This window comes from Miniopterus schreibersii (assembly GCF_964146895.1).
Source record: "Miniopterus schreibersii genome assembly, chromosome: 4".
NCBI lineage: Eukaryota > Metazoa > Chordata > Mammalia > Chiroptera > Miniopteridae > Miniopterus > Miniopterus schreibersii.
This window is the reverse complement of record NC_138105.1, coordinates 99,539,875-99,559,514: the sequence shown is the minus strand read 5'-3', so window position 1 is coordinate 99,559,514 and position 19,640 is coordinate 99,539,875. Positions and strand designations below refer to the sequence as shown.

The following is a 19,640-nucleotide window of genomic DNA, read 5'->3' as shown; positions in this document are numbered from 1 at the left end:
CTCTCCCTCCCCCTTTGATTGGATCCAAGTCCCCAGACATTCAGCAGCCAGCCCCACCCCATGCCCGGGCTGGGTGCCGAACAGGACAGACACGCCAGCACCTTCCCAGGGGACCTGCCGTCGGGGAGGGAACAGGCGAGCCGGTGGGTTCACCCGATGCGAAGCCCTGACCCCTCCGCCGCAGGGAAGGTGCCTGTTCTTTGCGGGGGTGAACACAGCATGGACACCCCCAATTACAAGTAACTCAGGACCTTGACATTTTATTTCTAAGGACGCTTTCTGGTTTTGTTTTTGTTTTGTTGCTAACCCTCAGCTGGGGATATTTTTCCCACTGCTTTTCAGAGACAGTGGAAGGGAGAGAGAGACATCGATGTGAGAGACACACATCAACTGGCTGCCTCCCGCACAAGCCCAGCCTGGGGCCCGGGATGGAGCCTGCAACCGAGGTACGTGCCCTTGGCTGGAATCGAACCCAGGACCGTTCAGTCAGAGGGCCGACGCTCTAACCACGGAGCCAAACGGGCCGGGGAGTCTTCTGCTTTAAAGAAGCCATAACACACAAAGGTTAAGTGCGTAAAAACACTCGCTGCAGCTCTGTTTATAAAAGCAAAAGGCTGGGAACCACCTAAGTGTCCCATCCTCGGGGGCCAGTGAAATAACTCAGGCGACGTTAAAAGTGTCACAAACCGTGGCGTAGGTCACATGAGGCGGTCACGCGAGGCAGACACACGTGCAGCGCCCAGGCCCAGGGCGCTGGGCAGAGTTGCCTGGGGGCAGGACCCGGTGTCATTTTTCAGTAGATGCTCACACGGGCAAGTCTGAGGAGAAAGGCCGAGAGGCAGCCTCTGAAATAGTAATGTTGGGATTGAACTACTTTCCTCTTGTTTATCTATATTCGTTATGGTTTTTAATTGATTTTGAGAGAGGGAGAGGGAGAGAGACACACTGATCGGCTGCCTGCTGCATGCCCCGGGAATCGGGCCCACAACCCTGGCTCGTGCCCTGGCCTGGAATCGAACCAGCAGCCTTTTGGTGCAGGGGACTACGCGCACGCAACCGAGCCACCCCGGCCAGGGCATTCGTTATATTGTTTTAAATAAGCCTTATTTTATTAGAAAAAAAAGACTGACTGAAAAGCCAAGTTCAGTAGGACAATGGCAGTTCGCAGCGAAAGTCTGACCACGGTCAGAAGTCGTGCAGAAAAGTAAATTGTTTGTCCCGTTTGGAAGGGCCGGACCCGGGGGACCGCTCCGAAGAGGCTGCCGTCAGTCCTCGGCACTGTGAGGGACACGGTGACGTCAGCTGACGTCAGCGCGGAAAAAGGGCCGCACCAGCGAGGGAGAAGTGTGTCCAACCGACAGGAGACAAGTGGTCCCCGGGTGTGTCCCCGGCCTGACTCAGGGGGCGCTCGGGGCCCTGGCCTTGACCTGGGAGCAGGAGCAGCCCGCGTGGGCGCCTCCAGAACCTACTCTCCACCGTCTCTGGGTCCGTTGGGAACAAGGTATGTAAAAAGTGTTGGGAAGCACACATTTATTTATATAAAAATAAAGACCCTGGCCTCCCTAATACAGAGCGTTCATAAACCAATGAGGGGGAAAATAACAGAAAAAGGGGGATCCCTGTGGTCTTTAAAATATGTAAAAAGGTGCTCAAATATGCTCATGAAAGAAATCCTGGGTAAAATTACAGCGAGATACTGTCTCTTACCCCCCCCCCCCCAACCTGGCAAAATCCAAAAGTTAGAGAACACTCCCTATTGGCAAGACAGGGAAACAGAGGCCCTTGGACATGGTTAGTGGGAATGCACGTTGGTTCCACCACCCGCCGTGGAAGACAATTTGGGCAGGATCCATCACAATTATAAACGCATGTACCCTTTGACCCAGCAATTCCACTGCTAGGAATTTATTTTATAGACACTTGCTCCTGAGTAAAATGACAGACATGCAGGTTATTAATCTGCAGCACTGTACGTCATCATGAAAGATGGAAAACCATCTAAACATCCAACCACAGGAAATGGGTTAAGTAAGCTGCCATCCACCCACCCAGTGGAGTACTACGCAGCTATCAGGATGGACTGGTCAGGAGAAAACAGCCGAGTAAGGACCTTTGAAAATTCAAGCTTGCTTTCTTTTTTTTCTTTTTTCTTTTTTTTAATGTATCTTATTGATTTCAGAGAGAGGAAGGGAGAGGGAGAGAAAGAAACATCAATGACGAGAGAGCCATTGATGGGCGCCCCCAACTGGGGATCGAGCCCGCAACCCGGGCATGTGCCCCAGCCGGGAATTGAACCACCAGCTCCTGGATCCTGGATGCTCAACTGCTGAGCCACGCCGGCCAGGCCAAAATTCACGCTTTCATAAAAGCAACAACAACAACAAACTGGCAAAAATGATCAGAATCAACTTCTTCAGAACCCTGGAAATTAACTGGAGCTTTGCAGCAACCTGGGAGCGTTTATTTAAGGAAAACGAGTGAATCTCGGTAGGAAGAGCACGTGACTCGGGCGGGTGAGGGGCAGGAAAAGAAAGGGCTTCTTACTTGGAATATCCTGATGTTTCGTTGTTGAATCCCACCAATGTATTCCTATTCCAAAAGTTACACTTAAAGCAAAGTTAGTAATACAAAAATTAACGTTTAAAAATAAAGGCTGGGTCCAGCTGGTGCAGCTCAGAGGTTGAGCATCGCCCTAGGATCCGGGCGATCGGGGTTCGATTCCCGGTCGGGGTATGTGCCCCAGCTGTGGCTCCATCCCCAGTCGGGGGCATGCAGGAGGCAGCCGGTCAATGACTCTCATCATTGATGTTTCTGTCTCTGTCTCTCCCTCTCCCCTCCTCTCTCTGAAATCAGTAAGATATATTTTATTTATTTATTTATTTATTAAAAATATATCTTTATTGATCTAAGAGAGAGGAAGGGAGAGGGAGATAGAGATAGAAACATCAATGATGAGAGAGTCATTGATCGGCTGCCTCCTGCACGCCCCCGACTGGGGATGGAGCCCACAACCCGGGCATGTGCCCTGACCGGGAATCGAACCCCGATCGCCTGGATCCTAGGTCGATGCTCAACCACTGAGCCACGTCCGGCCGGGCAGTAAGATATATTTTAAAAAATAAAAATAAAAATAAAGGCTGGGCCCTGGCCAGTGTAGCTCAGTGGTTAGACTGTCCTCCTGCTATGCCAGGGTTGTGGGTTCAATTCCCAGTCAGGGCACATACAGGAATTGACCGACTGCATAAAAAACTGGAACAACACATCAGTGTTTCTCTTTCTCCCTTTCCCTTCCTCTCTCTCTAAAATTAATACATAAATAAAATACTTTAAAAAATGAGAGCTGAAACCCAAGTCCGATCAAACCTCCGGATCCGGCTGCCAGTTTGCGGGAACCACAGCCGCGCTGACGGCCCCCGGGCCAGCCAGCGAAACGCAGGCCGTGCGCGGCTCTCCCAGGCTCTCCGAAGCAGGCTGCAGAAAAGAGAGGGGCGCAAGCCTCAAAAGCCGCAGGAGCCCCACGCGCGGACTGCAGCTCCGAGGGCCCGGCCAGCCTGGAAGAAGGCAGCCCACACCCAGAACCTCACTGCCCAGTCTCAGGGAAACAGCCGGACCGACCAGGCCCAGCACCCCACGAGGGCCGGCTTTCCGGGAAGGCCACTGAGAGGAGCTAACTGTCCCACATGGGGGGGGTGACAGCGACGTCGCCTCGTTGCAGCGAGGAGTGTGGAGGGCGCGGCCAGGCTGCCGTGGCAGCGGGTGTCCAGCAGCCCGAAGTCGGATGACCACAGCGACGGGCACGTTTCAAACGCGCGAACCGGCGCAGAGGGCAGGGGCTAAACGCCGCCAGGCTGCTCGGCTGAACGCGGCCGGTTTCTCTCCCCCGGGGCTCTCCGGACTGTTCCCGTTTCCTGGGATGGACGCGATGGAAAAGCTCACCTTTATTTATTTATTTTTTAACCCTCACCCGAGGATGTTTTTTCCATTGCTTTTTAGAGAGAGTGGGAGAGGGAGAAACAGCGACGTGAGACGCAGGCATTGGCTGCCTCCCACACGCGCCCCTGACCGGGGCTGGGGATCGAGCCTGAACCCAGGTACGTGCCCTGGACTGGAATCGAACCCAGGACCCTTCAGTCCACAGGCTGACGCTCTAACCCTTGAGCCAAACCAGCCAGGGCGGAAAAGCTTACCTGTCACTGAATTGGTTAACTAACTGGTGTGTAAAATTAATCCAGCGCCTTTATGTGGGTGCATGTTACATGCGTGTGTGTGAACATGTGTTGGTGTGAGGGTGGCGTGAACGCAGGAGTGTGTGAGTTTGTGAATGGCAGTGTGTGCACCTGCGTGTGGATCAGGCGGATGGGGTGTGTGTGGGGGGTGAATCCACGCTTGTGCTTGTGAGGATGGGCGGGACTGACTGTGTGATAGGAGTATGCACGTGTGCGCGTGCGGGTGTGCGCGGCTGTCAGGTGTGCGCACGAGCGTGCCTGTGAGTCGGTGAACCTGAGGGGGAGTGTGCTGGCTGCGTGCTGTGAGCGCGAGGCCCCGGGGTGACTGAGGGCGCGTATCTTGGGGGGTCAGCGGTAGAGCCCGGCTCCCCGGGCCGGGCAGCCCTGCAGGTTGGTCAGAGCCCAGCTCCGGCCGCCGGGGGAGGCCTCACCGGCAGGCGCAGGTGGACGGTCCGGCTGGCGTCCCATCTGCATGTGCTGTGCCCACACTGTCCGTCCACGCTGCCGGGGGAGGGCCCCTCTCCTTCCTCGAGGGGCAGGTGGTCTGTCCTCTCCACAGACGGCCACTGGCTTCGCCGTGTGCCGCCTTGAAACCAGGGGGAGGGAGGCGAAATTCACTTCTAGCAACTTCTTGGCGAGGCTGCGGCAGCAAATCTCATGGGAAACGTGGAGGGGGGCGCCTTCCCTGAACCCGCCGTCCTCTGGCCTGGGCTCTGTGGCTGAGAGACCCTAACCAGCTAACCGACTGACCGACCGACCGACCAACTCCCTGGGGTGCGGCCCTGAAGGCAGCCGGGCCTTGGGCCTCACTCCTTCCACTCTGAAAGGCTGGCATTCGGGTGCTGTCCCCGGCCGTCAGGAGAGGGACACGGGAAACGAGAAAGTCCTGTTCAGAGCTCCTGGTGACAAAGCTGTTCATTCTCGCCCAGCCTGTGTGCTCAGCAGTTGAGCAATGACCTATGAACCAGGACACCATGGTTCGATTCCCGGTCAGGGCACATGCCTGGGTTTTGGGCTCGATCCCCAGATGTCTCTATCTCTCTCTCTCTCCCTCTCCCTTCCTCTCTGAAATAAAAACAAACATATTAAGAAAAAAAAGAAACATCAATGATGAGTCATTGATCAGCTACCTCCTGCACGGCCCCTACTGGGGACTGAGCCCGCAACCCGGGCAGTGTCTGCTCCCCTCTGTGGGTCTCACCAGGTATCCCTGATCCCAAGCAAGGCCCGTCCTCAACATGTGAACAGCAGTGGGTGGCAGGCATGCCTCTGCCACCCTCAGGGGCTGAGGACAGGGTCACCAGGGAGAGGTGGGTAGTGCCCTGCTGGAAGGACCACACAGCTGCCTGGTTTTCTAAATCTTGTCCACTTTATTGGAAACGTTTCACATGCCACAAGTTTACATGAAAATACCCACTCAAAATGTAGTTTGCACACACAACTAGGAGCAGGCACCACCAGACGAACATGGTCTGTTACTGAAAGGCAGGTGACACGCACTGGGTCATTTAGCACCTGGTCACACACAAACCGTGAGACCCTCAGCAGCTAACCCCACGACCCCCTTAGAAACACGCTGGGCTCAACTGTTTCTGGTCAGAGTCACACTTGGACAGGCAGCGGCTGGAGGGATGGCTGTGCTGGAAAGGCCACCGAGAAACTGGTGGTGTCACGAGTAGCATGCACAGCCACGTGTGCACACGCCTGCTGGGTGAACACAGCAGGGGGCCTCGGCTCACCTGGGGGCCATGGACGTCGCCGCCTCGTCAGGGTCAGCACAGCAGCACCTCCCTCGACCTGCTCTGCCAGGCCCTGGCCTCAGCTCTGTGACCAAGCTTGGCCACCAAGCAGCCCGTGGTCACCACATCCCCAGGTCCACTGGGCCGGGGCAGAGCATGGCAGGTGCCCTGACCCTGTGATAGTAAGACAAACTGCACCTTTGAGTGGCTTGGGAAAGAGCTTTAGAAAGTGGAGTCGTTAGACAACATTTAGGTAACACCGGTCGCCTGTATCAGATCCCCAGATGTTTTTTAAGTGTCGTATTTGTTCACCGTGCCCAGCAGACCTGGACACTTCTAATTACAATCCTGTGTCCCCGTGCAAATGGGACTGGTGACCCTCAGAGGGCCCCGAGCCCCTCCCTGACAATCCTGTCCCTTTCCTGTCCAGGGAAGGCGGGGACTCGAGTGAGGCCTGAGAACTCCCGCGCCCGCGCCCCACTCAGGGCTCCTTCACCTCACATGGGGCTCTAGGGCTGAAGGGGCTGGAACCTGCTGCCGACCGCCCTGCTTCCTCCGCATCTGCCAGCTTACTTTTTCTTATAAGGTCTCAGCAATTCTCAAATCCTGGTAAAGGGGCCAATGAGGCAAAAGGCAGCAGAGGCTGCTGCTGCCCCAGTGCCACCGAGTACCCCAGGGGGGTCGTCCATCAGGCAGGGGCCTCCTTGGCATGGACTCGAGGGCATGGGCACTGCCAGGGCTGAGTGTGCTGGTTTCAGACCCTCCAAAGGCCCCACGCCTCCACCCAGCCTTTCCAGCCCAGACCTCCATGCTTCTGTCCCCTCGGCCGATTAAGGGAGTGTGGCCCTCAGTGTCCAGGCTGCAGAGCTGCCCCCTCCCCCAGCCAGGGTGCCCACACACCCGCCTTCCCACCACAAGCACACACGGCCCTCCCTCGGAGTCCTGGCACAGAAAGGACCCTGGAACTTCAGAAGGGCAGCTGAGAGGCAGGGAGAGAATCCCTGCTGTATGGAGTGGAGTGTCCCCAGTCAGCTCCTGGGGCTGGAACAGGCTCCTCGGTCTCTGCGTCCCGCAGGCTCAGGCTGCCTCCCTGGGAGCACCTGCAGCTGGTGTGGTGGGCAAGAGGGCAGCTGGGGGGTGGGGGGTTTCTCTTTTAACAAAAGGATAAATGCCAGATCCTGCCTTCCTCTTCCCTCTCCCCCAGTCGCCCTCTCTCTCACACACACACGATGCACACATGTGCATACATGCAGATACCTGATCACACAGACAGCTGGGCACACACATACGCACACGCACACGCCATGCACACGTAAACTGCAGACTACACATAGAGGTGTATGCACAGACATACAAGCACACCACGCACAAACACGTGCACATGGGCCAGTGTTGACCAGGCCCCTCTCAGCAGGCAGCATATGGTCTGCTGCTTAACAGCCCGGTCCTGCCAACTGGGGACCATTAGGGTGGGTTCTTTTCCCAGCGTAAAATGCTGCAGAATATAAATTGCAATTAACACTGGTGCCAAAATAGCACTTAGCGAGAATAAGCCCATTATTAACATCTGCTGAATCCTGTCTCAGTGCAGGAGCGGCGCAGTCTTGCTCCAAGTGAAAGGATGGTTGCAGGGAACACTGAGAGCACAGGTTTCCTACTTCCCAAGGCAGCTCGTGCCCCAGCCTCCCGGGAGCAGCCCCTCCCAGCATTTGTCGGCATAAATGACGCTACTGGGTAAAAGTGCTTGCTCATGAGAACAGCCCATGCAGGCGAGAGAGCGTGAAAACACAACCGCAGCCTCTGGATCCATTCCCGGTGGGAAGGTCATTCTCTCACCTGAGCCCAGGGCCTCTGGATGAAAGAAGGGCACCCAGAGACACCTGGGGCTGGGGGAGGAGGGAAGGCCTAGCTCATGGGGGTCCCAGAGACAGCCAGGCCACCTGCCTTCCTCCTAGGCTGTGTCCCATCCTTCTGATCATCCTCGCTTGGTGGTCTCTAGGGCCACCTAAAAAAAACACCCAGCCCCCACCACCTCTCAGACCTTCATCTATGGCAATGTGGTCCTAACAGGGACGTTGGCCCTCCTCTCTGGGGCCCAGGAGAGCCTGCCCTGTATCCTTTGAGGCCAGGAAGAGACAAGACACAGTTGTAGCTCTAAGGCTGAGTCAGGACTCCAAGGTGGAGGCTGCAGGTCTGGTGGGGCCTGCTGTCGGGCACTCACCTGGAGACAACGAGCCCTCAGCTGCAGCCTAGGATGGGGAGCACCCTGTGCTCCAGAGATGGCTGCCCCCACGGCAGGAAAACCAGAGTGGAGGAGGTGAGCGCTCATCCCAGCTCCATGTGTGCAAACACGCCATCCACTTGGTCAGGGCAGGCAGGCAGAGCAGACTGGAGCTGCTGGGGGCCAGGCTGCCAGACACAATGCGCTGAGGGAGAATCAGCACAGGAGCCTGTGGGCCCCCAGGCCAGGACTACCCGCCTCCTGCAGCAGCCATCAGAAGGCCTCCTGGACCCCCTCACCCAGCAGGGTGGGGGCTGCTGAACTGTTTGCCCTTCAAGATCCCAGGGACAGTCATGGGAAGATGCCAAAGGGCAAGGTCCCTGTTACTTTAACAGCAGGTAAACCAGAGGATGCACTACATGGAGTGGGGGTGACTGTCACCATAGAAACGGAGTAGGAAGACAGCCGAGCTGAGAGCCAGGATGGGCAGCTGGAGTGGGGACAGGGCCTTGTGGGCTCTGCACCCCCAGCCAAGAGGGAGATGGAGGTGGGGTGAGTCAAGCCCAACCTGGGGAGCCACCCAACGATGCCCAGTGCAGGAGGGTCTCGAGGTTGAAAAGGCAGAGGCGGCGGCTGGACACGGGGAGGTCCTGCCCACTGGGAGGTCAGTCCTCATTTTTGGAATAGCTGCGTTGGAAATTTTTAAAGTGCTAAGTAAAGTTATCTGAAACGGGGTAATCTGACCACTACTCTAGCCTTCAGCATCCTCTCAAGTTTTTCTAATGAAGCCACACACATCTGTTTCCCGAGAAACACAGGCCTCCCCAGGGAACTGCAGTCTCCAGCGTTGAATGTGGGCCACCAGGGAGGCCTCCTCCTGGGCCCTGGCTGACAATCCCTGCCCCAAGGGGCCCTGCCCAGCATCCCAGCCCCAGGGGGCCCTGCCCAGCACTGGCCCTGATCTGGTTGGAAACACACTGGTTGAAACGTGTCTTACTGGGCAAGAGAGCCCCACACCTACAGCCCCAAACCTGCAAGCTCCTCGCTGTCCAGCTCACAGCTGACCTGGGGGCAGGGCTCATCTCACAGGGTGGGCGTGATCACCCCATCCCTGGGCCTCAGGCCACCCCTCCAAGTAACCCAGTGGCAGGTGACCAGGAACACAGGAGCAGAGGGATACTCCTAGGGGTTGAAGTGAGGGGGCAGCACTGGGACCACTTGGTGCTCTGGAGACTGGTCAGAGCCCCAAGGAGTCAGGGCGCCACAGTCCGTGTCTCAGTTGGAAAATGCCCACGGCCAGGCCTGACAGTCACTGACCGCTGGCTCTTCCCACCTGTCCTCACACCATCACAGCCCAAATTCATGGAGCAATAGGTCCTCACAGGAGAAAGCAAGAGGAAGCATTGGGAGCCCCTGAGGGCCGGATGGGCACAGGAGGGCCAGGGAGAGGTGTCCCTTCCTCTTGTGACTCACCCAGGGATCCCACTGTCTGGCAGGCAACCCGGGGTGTACAGACAGGCAGTAAGCATCGGTGGCGGCCCAGGCACCACATGCCCATCGAGCAGTCCTGCTTCCTCAGCCATGAAAACCACGAGCAGCAGTGGGGGACTCGGCCACGGGAGCAACTTCGCCTGTGCTAGCATCCCCATCACCACCACAGGTTTGGCGGCTCCTCGGCCACTCTGCTTTTAAATAAGGTGATCTCGTCCAGGTGCACCATGGGGACGTCCCGGATGACATCAGTCAGGCCCTCGTGGAGCAGGGGGAAGATGACAACGTTCAGCGCGGGCCGCTCAGCCTGGAAACTGAACCAGAGGCAAGCGGTTAGCAGGGCCACGGGGCCACATACAGGGGAACCGCCTGTCCCGGCTGCAGCTCAAGTGTGTCTACCCGACTTGACTCCTCGGCTGCTGCAAAGATGTGCCTGGGGAGCCCTTCCCGCTGGGGCGGGAAGAGAGGCCTGGAGGGGCGGGGCTGACAGAGGGAGCCTTGCCTATGGGGGATGTTGTCACACTTCCGTCTGGGCACTGAGGAGGCACCCACTGGGCGTCAGGCAGAGGAATGGAGGCCAATTAAGGCCAGCCTGTAGGAACAGCCTCGCATTCCTGGGCAGAGGGTGGCAGGTATCCTGGAGCAGGGGTGGGGGTGTTGCACAAGGAGCTGCAGAACCAACAGCAGCACCCACAGGGGGGTAGAGAAAAGGGTCCAACGCCCACAGGCCACCCTGGAGGGGTACAAACTCCTTGGTCAGGTGAGGCAGCAAAGTCTGCCAGGAAAGGAAACCAAGGCAGTTGCTGGGAGCCAGAGCCATGGCCGGAACATGTGACAAGCAGCTGTCACATCACCTCCCTGTGCTGTACCCACAGGATCCCCTCCATGCAGTGGACAAAAAGCACAAGCGTACAATCTCCATGGAGCCGTGGCCAGGCCAGGCACTGTGCTCAGGACCAGCGGACGTTGTGTGTCGCCCTCCCTGAGACCGCATGCAGCTGGCCAGCGCAGTGACCATCCCCTTCCCACCTGAGGAAGTAGGGTTTGGGAAGGCAACACCTGGGCCACAGTCCTCAGCTGGTCAACAGCAGAGTGGCCCTGCCCCTGTCAGATTGGGACTGGCCCACACGCCTGGAGACAAAATCAAGTGCCACCTGGAGTTCAAGGAGAGGGAGGGATGGAGAAAACCCCCAGAACAAGACATAAGACACCCAGAACCTCAGAGCCACACAATAGGGAACCTGGGCATTTGCCAAAACTAGAGCAAGTCGCCCACCCAGTGCCTGTTTAAAGGAAGGAGGAAACCTGGTCCTGGCCTCTCCTCGAGGCCCCCAGCACTGGAATAACGACTCATGTAAAGTGGATGCAGGAAAGCACTCGTAAAACCTGATGTTTTAAAGACGCTGAGGAAATAAAGACGCAGAGGAAATGCCTCCCAGTTCTGTGCACTGGTTCTGTGCACAGTGTCTGCTCGGGGGCACCGTTGGTGACCGTGAACCTGCGACAAGTCCTTGCCTGCACACCCCCGCGCCAATGACTGGACTTGAAACAAAGTACTCTCAGAAGGTGCGTGCAGACGCTCGGCCAGCCTCCCGCCCTCCCTCCCGGGGCTGTAATGAGCTGTCAGTTTGCTGAAGGGGACGGATTTCTCGGCAAAAGCCAGGAATGCAGCCGCTGCGGCTCCTCCCCCACGCAGCCCGGGGCGCTCCAGGTGGCCGAAGAGACTGAACAGGAGGGCAGTGGGTGCAGGCGCCACCACCAGGATTAAACCACTTCCCTCTGAAGGCCTTCCCTTCAGTTTGCACCTGGCTTAACCTGGACTGGGGCAGACCTCCAGTGCGCACACTCAGTCCTCTTTCTGTAAAGCCCATCTCTGGTCCTCAAGGAGCTGCCTGCTACACTCTCCGCTAGACCCTCCCTGTCCCCACGCGGAGGGGGGCCTTGCACGGAGTGAGGCCTGGAGCTGGTGACAAGAAAGTGAGAGATGGCAAGTACAGAGAAAGAAACTGCTCACTTCCAAGTGCAGGGCTGGGGCGCCTTCTGGGATGGAGGCGTGCTCCTGGCAGAGCAGGCATGTGGGGGGTCATGTGCTCCGTGTACTCGGCTGTATGACTCGAGTACATATTATAATATGCTTGTGTGTGACTCAAGTGTAGTTTGAGGTTTAAGTAAAGAGATTTGATGAGATAAAGCAAAACTCGTTTAGAAGCCAGGCCGACTGGTGAGTGAGGGCAGGACAGGTCCCCCCTCAGGACCTCTCCCCTGACCGGGGCTGATCACATCTCTAACAGCCTCTGGTCTGGAGTCACCGGGACAAAGGCCAGGCCTGTGAGCAGGCGGGTTCGCCCCGCAGAGGCCTCCTGTTGCATTCCCCAGGCCCAGCTCCACCCTCAGCTGGTTTGAGAGGTGCACTAGGCAGGAGCCATGGCCTCTCTGGAACTATCCTCCTAGGGTCGTCACTTAGGGACCAAAGAGGCCAGGTCTACAGAAACCAGGCACTAAGCCTACATGCAGGGCCTGCCATCTGATTCTGACACCCAGCACCCACGAGCTCAGCCGCCTGGCTCCCATGCGAGGCAGCAAGAAGGGATAGCTGAGGAGCAAGTGGAGACCCTGAGGAGCAGGTCACCCAGGGCTCACCGTGGATCTGGGCAGAAAGGCCTGCCCCTTGAGGAAGATCTGAGGGCATCCACTAGGGCTCTCAGAGAGACACCCTGAGAAGAGTGACAGGAACTCTGAAATTTACAACGGTTGCAAGGGATCCTCGCAGGGCAGAGGCCTGAAACACACACCAAGGACCCTTAAAGATCCAACACCCAGCCGTTAGCAGCCTGCTCTGAGCACTCCAGGAAGCAGAAGAGACTTTTTACCTAAAAAACACCTGCTGGCTTTGTTTCTTTGCCTGAGAAACTAGAAACAAAATTAAAGTTGACAGCCTCCTCCCCCCAAGTAAAGGCCTTATAGAGAAGCCAAAGTAATAAGATATTTTATAAAAGTCACTCGAGCTGTAACAACTACAGTCAAGAAGCACCGAGGGAGATGGTGGCTGAGAACCCCACAGCCAGCCTGCAGCTTACCGAGCCATCCACCAGGGCTCACAGAACGCCATGGGGTGCTGCCTCGGGAGGTGGTGGCCCCAAGCTCCCGCCAAGCCTGCGGACACACAGAGCCCACCTGGAGTCTGCCCTGACTGGGCTCTGCCCAAAATCTGCCTCGCCCAGGAAGGGCAGCAGGGCTTCCTCTGTCCTCGTACAGAGGATGGGGTGGGGAGGACCCCGGGATTGAAACCCTCCAAGCCAGCTGTCATCACCCCGCTGTAGCGTCCACAGGTCCCACCGGCCAGGACCACTAGGCGGTAACATGAGCCACAGGCTCCTGGACTGGAAAAGCCTGATCAGCAACTGTGCTTCCCTCACGACTAGACTGCAGGGGAGTAGGTCTGGGGTGTCCCTGGGGCTTCCTGCCTTCGCCTCCCAACAGACACCCCAGTGCCTCTCTGGGGCGACAATATACATTTCATGAGTCCTCCCAGAAACCCTTCACACATATGAAGGCAAACAAATCTGTTATTCCCCACCTGTGTTTCTGAACACACCTTGCTTTCTACAATGAAAGGCCCTCTCTTCAAGGACATAAGAGGGTCTCATCATTTCATCAGCTGCGTGCCATCCGCCGCGTGTGTATTCCCATTTCTTTCCTAGTCTCCCCCTGACCAGCACTGGGTTATTTTCAGTCTTTTTGTTTTGTTTTGTTAACCCTCACCCAAGAATATTTTTTCCATTGCTTTTCAGAGAGAGTGGAAGGGAGGGCCTTGGTAGGTGAGAGAGAGAGAGAGAGAGAGAGAGAAAGGGAGAGAGAGAAACAATGATTGGTTGCTTCCCACATGTGCCCTGATCAGGGCCGGGGATTGAACCTGCAACCCAGGTACGTGCCCTTGGCTGGAACTGAACCAGAGATTCCTTGGTGCACAGGCCAACACCCTAACCACTGAGCAATGCTGGCAAAGGCTTTTTTCAGTCTTCTGCTAAAGCCAACAGAGCTGCAGTCTTCACTGCACAAACCCCGTGGGTGAACCCTGTGGGAGAACCGGGTCCTGGAGGTGGGAAACATGTTGGTCAAGGGTGTGAATTCAGATCTGCTGCAGGCTCAGCCTCCACAGAGGTGGCTCAGTGGCCAAGAGCCACAGAGCCTGTCCCTTTCTCCACTAACACATGTGGTCTTCGCCAGGAGGGGGCTGCTGCTACTTCACATTGAAGGGCAACATGTGCCATGAACGTCACAGACAGAGCACATGTGTGTGACCAGCACCCACACTGAGATAGACACCAGCCCTGCCTAGAAGCCCCTGGTGCCATCCACCACTGCCCCCCAAGGGAGGGCGGTCCCAGCGCCACTTCTACCCGGGTGGACCAGCGGGACCAGCGCCTGCTTCTGCACTTCTAGGAACAGAACTGTTCTCAGGGCCGGTTGTCCTGTTTTTGTTACAGATGAGACTGTGTTTTCTCCTGGGTCTAAGGGTCACCTGTAGCCCTATCCAGTGCCCTTGGGCTTTGTACCTGGTTTTTGTTTTTTAATCCTCACCTGAGGATGTTTTTTCCATTACTTTTCAGAGAGGGAGGGAGGGAGGGAGAGAAACATGATGTGAGAAAGACGCAATGAATGGTTGCCTGGCTGCCTCTCGCATGAACTCCGACGGGGCGGGGAGTGAACTTTCATAACCCAGGTCCATGCCCTTGACCGGAATTGAATCTGAGACCCTTCAGTGTGTGGCCAATGGTCCAACTACTGAGCCACAGCAGCCAAGGCCTCTGTGCTGTTTGACGTCTAGTCCTCACTGAGGTGCAGCCCGCCCAGTGCCCCGGGCTTTGCTCCTGTTTGTCCTCACTGAGGTGTAGGCTGATGATAGAATCAGACCTTTGCCTGTGATGTGACGCCCAGATTTTTCTGTTTATCATTTTTTGTAAATGACTTTTAAAGACATGCAGATATTTGTCCTGGCGGGTGTGGCTCGGCTGATTGGAGCGTATCCTGTGCACTGAAAGGTCTCAGGTTTGATTCCCAGTCAGAGCACATCCCAGGTTTCGCCCTGATTGGGGCATGGGCAGGAGGCAGCCAACTGATGTTTCATTCTCACACTGATGTTTCTCTCTCTTTCTCCGTTCCTCTCTTTCTCCGTTCCTCTCTTTCTAAAATCAATAAAAGCATGTCCTCATGTGAGGATTAAAACCATAACAGTAAGAACAATAAAGTAAGTAAAAACACGCAAATATTCAACTTAGAGAAATACAAATTAAAAACAATAGTGTCTATCAACAAGAACAGACAAACAAAATCGGTCTTTCCATACAATGACATATTCAACCAGAAAAAGGAAATGCCGACACAGGCTATACCACGATGGGCCTTGAGGGTGTTACACTAAGTGCAATAAGCCAGTCACGAAAGGACAGACACTGTGTGACTCCACTTCTGTGAGGTCCCTAGAGGCGTCAAGTTCGCACAGGAAGAAGAGGGTAGGCAGCAGGAGCCCGGGGGAGAGAGGTGGGGAGGTAGTGTTTAGTGCATGTGGAGTTTCTTTTTGGAACAGTGACGTTTTGGGTGTGGATAGTGGTGATGGGTACACAACACTTAAAGCCACTGAACCACCCACTTGTGAATGGTTAAGATGATAACTATTACGTTATAGTTGATTTACCACAATAAACACTTAAGAAGAACAGAACCTGCCTGCAGAGACAAGGGGGGAGACGGGGTACCTCGTGTTCCTGAGAAAGGAAACTACACCACCCCGACCCCCAACCCAACGCCCCTCAGGCTGACAGATGACACATCGGCAATCAGGAGGGACAAGGCCCCCCACGGACCCTGGTACCAGGATGCCATCATGCTCAGGACCAGCACATCCTTACCTTGATGGCTCTAACCACAGACAGAGAAGGGTCGGGCACAGGCCCCTCTGCCCCATATCCTGCTTCCGGGAAATCAGTGCCTTTGCCACTCGAACAGGGCACTGTGGGCCATGGAGGGGCAGTCAAGGGTAGTGGAACAGCCAGTTACTTGCGGGATGGCCTCACCAAGCTGGCTGTCTCATCTGCAGAGGGGAAGGCACTGCTACCATGTGATTGTTTGGTACAGAGTCAATGCAGATGCCACCGCCAGAAGGTGACAGCAGCACTGGGAGGCAGGAATGACAGCTGCAACTTTACAGACAGGAAACTCAGCTCAGAGAGGGAAGTGATTCGGTCAAAGTCACAGAGCCAGTAAAAGAAAAGGCCATATGTGAGCCGGGTCATGGGACCTGAGGGTGTAATGTGGTCTGACCTCAGCAGGATGCCACACAGACCAAAGCTGGCTGTTGTCACTCTGTAGGAAACCAAGAGACCTGGAGTGCCGACATTGCCCTCAGCCAACCTCAGATGTCACGAGGCCTCACAGGGAACTTTCAGGAGTGAGAGACTCAAAGGAAATCACAAAAGCTGTGAGATGCCCTCAAAAGGGTTCTCCCCATCCAGTGCACTGTATGGGAAGTGAACAGCAGAGGGTGGCTCAGAGCACAGCATAGAGAAAAGAATCAGAGGGCAGTCCCACGACAGAGGGCACACAGCCTCCACCGCAGGCCGACCAGGGGCCAGATGGCCCCTGGGGTGTGTTGGCCCAGCAGGGCGGCCATGCGTTATTAAGGTGGCCAGGACGGACTCAGAGCTTCTAGGAGACAGGAAATGAAACAGAAAGGGCAGGATGTCCTTGGAGGCAAACACTCCAACCCAGGGACTGTGGAGTGTAGAGACTCCAGTGCCCACAAGGAGTCGCTGCTCTCCATGGCACTATCCCAAACTCTAACTCAAGCCCCCTCACTAGAGCCTCCAGAAGGGCCCAGAGGGGGAGAGCTGCAGGAAAAGCAGCTCCAGAACCTAGTGGCGGCTGACTGCCACAGAAAGGCAGAGAGGTTCAAACTTGAAAGAGTAAAGCCTAGATGTAGGAAGAGAGCAAATCCTGGTCAGGGTGCTGGGCTTCGTGCTAGACACCCCCCATTGTTACGACGACCTCCAAGCCTTACACCTGAGGAAGCAGCCACCTGTGGCCAGCGCTTCAAGAGCTGGGGGCCCAAACTCAGGTCCCAGTGGGGCTGGGGTCGCAGGTCCTGGTGTCAAACCCGCAAAGGCCCCGACAGTAAGAAATGACTGTCAGTGACCACCCACTGCAGGTCCAAGACTGGCCACATGTGAAGAGGCGACATTTTCCCCAGCAAGAGCCCTGCAGATGCGACATCAGCCCTGCTCATCGGGGGAAACAGGTGACACCTCAACACCAGACAGGTGAGTAGCAGGTAACAAAATAGACCAGGTGCTTCCTCCCCCTCAATAGTTCTCTGAGCTCGAGGCTGAGGCAGGGAAAAGGGTGAGAAAAAAGAAAGGGATCAGAAGAAGTGACAGCAAAGTCCAGCCTCTTGCTTTTCTCGTTCCTGGCCTGGTGGCCTGAAGACCTAGAGAAGACAAAAAAGCAGCTCAGGTTGAGCAGTTACTGGGAGCCACGGCACCATCTGCTGGGCGCTCGCAGAAAAGCAGGGGGAACCTCACCGCACAGCAGCAAAGGCCTTAAGGGGAGGGCAGCAGGGGGGGCTAGGCCTGAAAGCGGTAGGTAGGCCAGCAGGTCCCCTCCACGCAGACAGGTGCCTGGAGTCCCTGCCTCCCAGCCAGGAGAGGCCTCTCTGGATGGCCCAGACCCACAGCGCAGGGCCGCACCACAGAGAAGTGTGGGCCTAGGAAGGACTAGGAAGATGTCCACGCAGATGAACACCAAGAGGTCTCTCCATCCTCTGGGGCTGGGGAGAAAGGCAGACCCCAGGTCTGAACGCAGCCCTGCTGAACATGGAAGATTCCATAGCCTGTGAGCCTCCATCTGGATGGGGGGGGGGGGCACAGGACCAGGGGGCCAGGGGACAGCCCCGCCCAGCACCCACATGATCCCCTGGAGGGTGTGGGTGCCCTTCTCCCCTCCGTCCTTCCTGTGCTGGGGCCCTGGATGCACTATTTGCTCACCTTGCAGAGCCTTGGTGTCCCCACCTGTAAACTGGGGCTAATGGGACGTACCTCATAGGGCTTTTGCAAGGTCTGAACAACAGAGGCAGTACAGTGCCCGCACGGATGGGGTGCTTGATGAAGAGAAGCTAGCCAGGACCCCGGAATCCACAGTGCTTACCGGAGGAGCACACATGGGGGCCACAGAACTGGACCCGAGAAAGCCAGCCTTTGCCTCCCCCAGCGGACAGAAAGCAGGTGGAGGGGGAGACCGCTGGGTGGAGTGGCTGCACCCCGGTTCCCGAAGCCCATGCACTGGATGCTGCCCAGCCTGTACCCCAGCCAGCCCTCTGACAACTGAGTACCCCAGCAGGCATTGGCACCATGTCCCAGAACAAGGATGCCAAGGTGAGGGGGCACGATGGGAGCAGTGGGCGCCCCCTCCACCACCCAGCCCCTCTCGGTTACACAGCTGGAGAACCAGGTCCAAAGTGAAAGAGATCAATGATCAGAGGTCTGCTGGCCAGAGGCCACCACGACCCCCGCACAATGGATGCCGAACAGTATTTAGAAAGATCATCAGGAGCTTTATTTATTGACACAAAAATGCATGATTAAATTTTAAAAATCAGACTACAAAAACCATAGAAGAGCCACATCCCAGTCTGCTGGTCACGATGACCTCTGGTTGGTGGAACCAGGGGGAGCCTTCACTTAAAAATAGCATGCCGGCCAGCTGGGCGGGGCTCAGTGGTTGGGCATCGACCTTTGATCCAGGAGATCTCAGTTCGATTCCCCGTCAGGGTGCATTCCCGGGTTGGGGGCTCAATCCCTAGTCGGGGGCGTGCAGGAGGCAGCCGATCAATGACGACTCTCCCATCACTGATGTTTCAACTCTCTCTCCCTCTCCCTTCCTCTCTCTAAAATCAATAAAGATATGTTAAAAAAAAAAACAAAAAACAGCTTGACGCACAGTCTAAGTTTTTAGAAATATTCTCAACACATATTATTTTTACAACCAGGGAGTGGAAAACCTTCACCAGGATTTCTCCTGGGAAATTCGGCAGCAAACCACAAAGACAAAACAACATACAGTCTGCCTGCCGTCCACTGGGCCTGATTCTGCAGACCTGGCTGATGGCTCTTCTCCTCCCTGTCATCTCCCCCACCAGTGGGGTCACAGCTGGCGGAGGAAGCTTCAACCCTCTCAGTCACATTCTATTAGAGCACTGTGGCATTTCCTCAGACACTGTCTCTAATGCTTGGCCCCCCCAGACAAGTTCTGCCTGGGTCAAGTTCACTCCTCTTGACCTGTTCAATTCTGGGTGCTCATCTAAGTCCCAGCTCCAACTCTGGAAAGGCCACCCTCACCAGGGGGAGCTAGGCCCTGGTTTACAGGAACAGCAGGCAGGAGGGCACAGCTTCCACAGGGTTCCTGACAGAGGGCCCCCACAGAGGGTCTGGAGGGGAAAGGCAGCCCCCAGGGAGGAGAGTTGTTTTTAAATCCACCGCCATTACCCACAACCATCCAAGTAACCGCTACCAAATCTAAACAGAGTCCAAAGACATGAAAATTTTGGAGCTCAAAGATCTCTGCATCAATTCATAGAAACCGAGAGTGGAACAGAGGTTCCCAGGGCTGGGACGCGGTGGGGAGTGCGTGTCTGATGGGGACAGAAGCTCAGTTTGGGAAGATGAGACGGTCTGTGAATGGATGGTGGTGATGGCCGCACAGCAATGTGAATGTGCTTACTGCCACTGAACTGGACTCTAAAAACAGTTAAAATGTTAAATCTTGTTATTTATACTTTACCACAATAATAAAAGAATGCAGAGCTGTTATGAAGAAGAGCGAGAGCTGCATGAAGGAGTGGTTTCCAAGATCTATTATTCAGTGAAAAACCAAAGCACATATGAAAAGCAGGTAGAAGAAAATACCCATGGA

General features: G+C 55.9%; 1 protein-coding gene across 3 annotated transcripts in view; it reads right to left on the bottom strand.

Annotated features, from left to right (window-relative positions):
* Positions 1–5,574: 5,574 nt before the first annotated feature.
* The window catches only part of FBXL18 (F-box and leucine rich repeat protein 18), a 31,532-nt gene continuing 17,466 nt past the window's right edge, over positions 5,575–19,640 (bottom strand). For 2 of the 3 annotated variants that reach the window (XM_081137543.1, XM_081137542.1), the window contains exon 4: positions 5,581–9,991. In XM_081137543.1, the coding sequence (XP_080993669.1) occupies positions 9,835–9,991 (157 nt within the window). In that variant the 3' untranslated portion in view covers positions 5,581–9,834. Of the gene's footprint in view, positions 9,992–19,640 lie in introns of all 3 variants that reach the window. The other variant, XM_081137541.1, reaches the window with a different exon arrangement.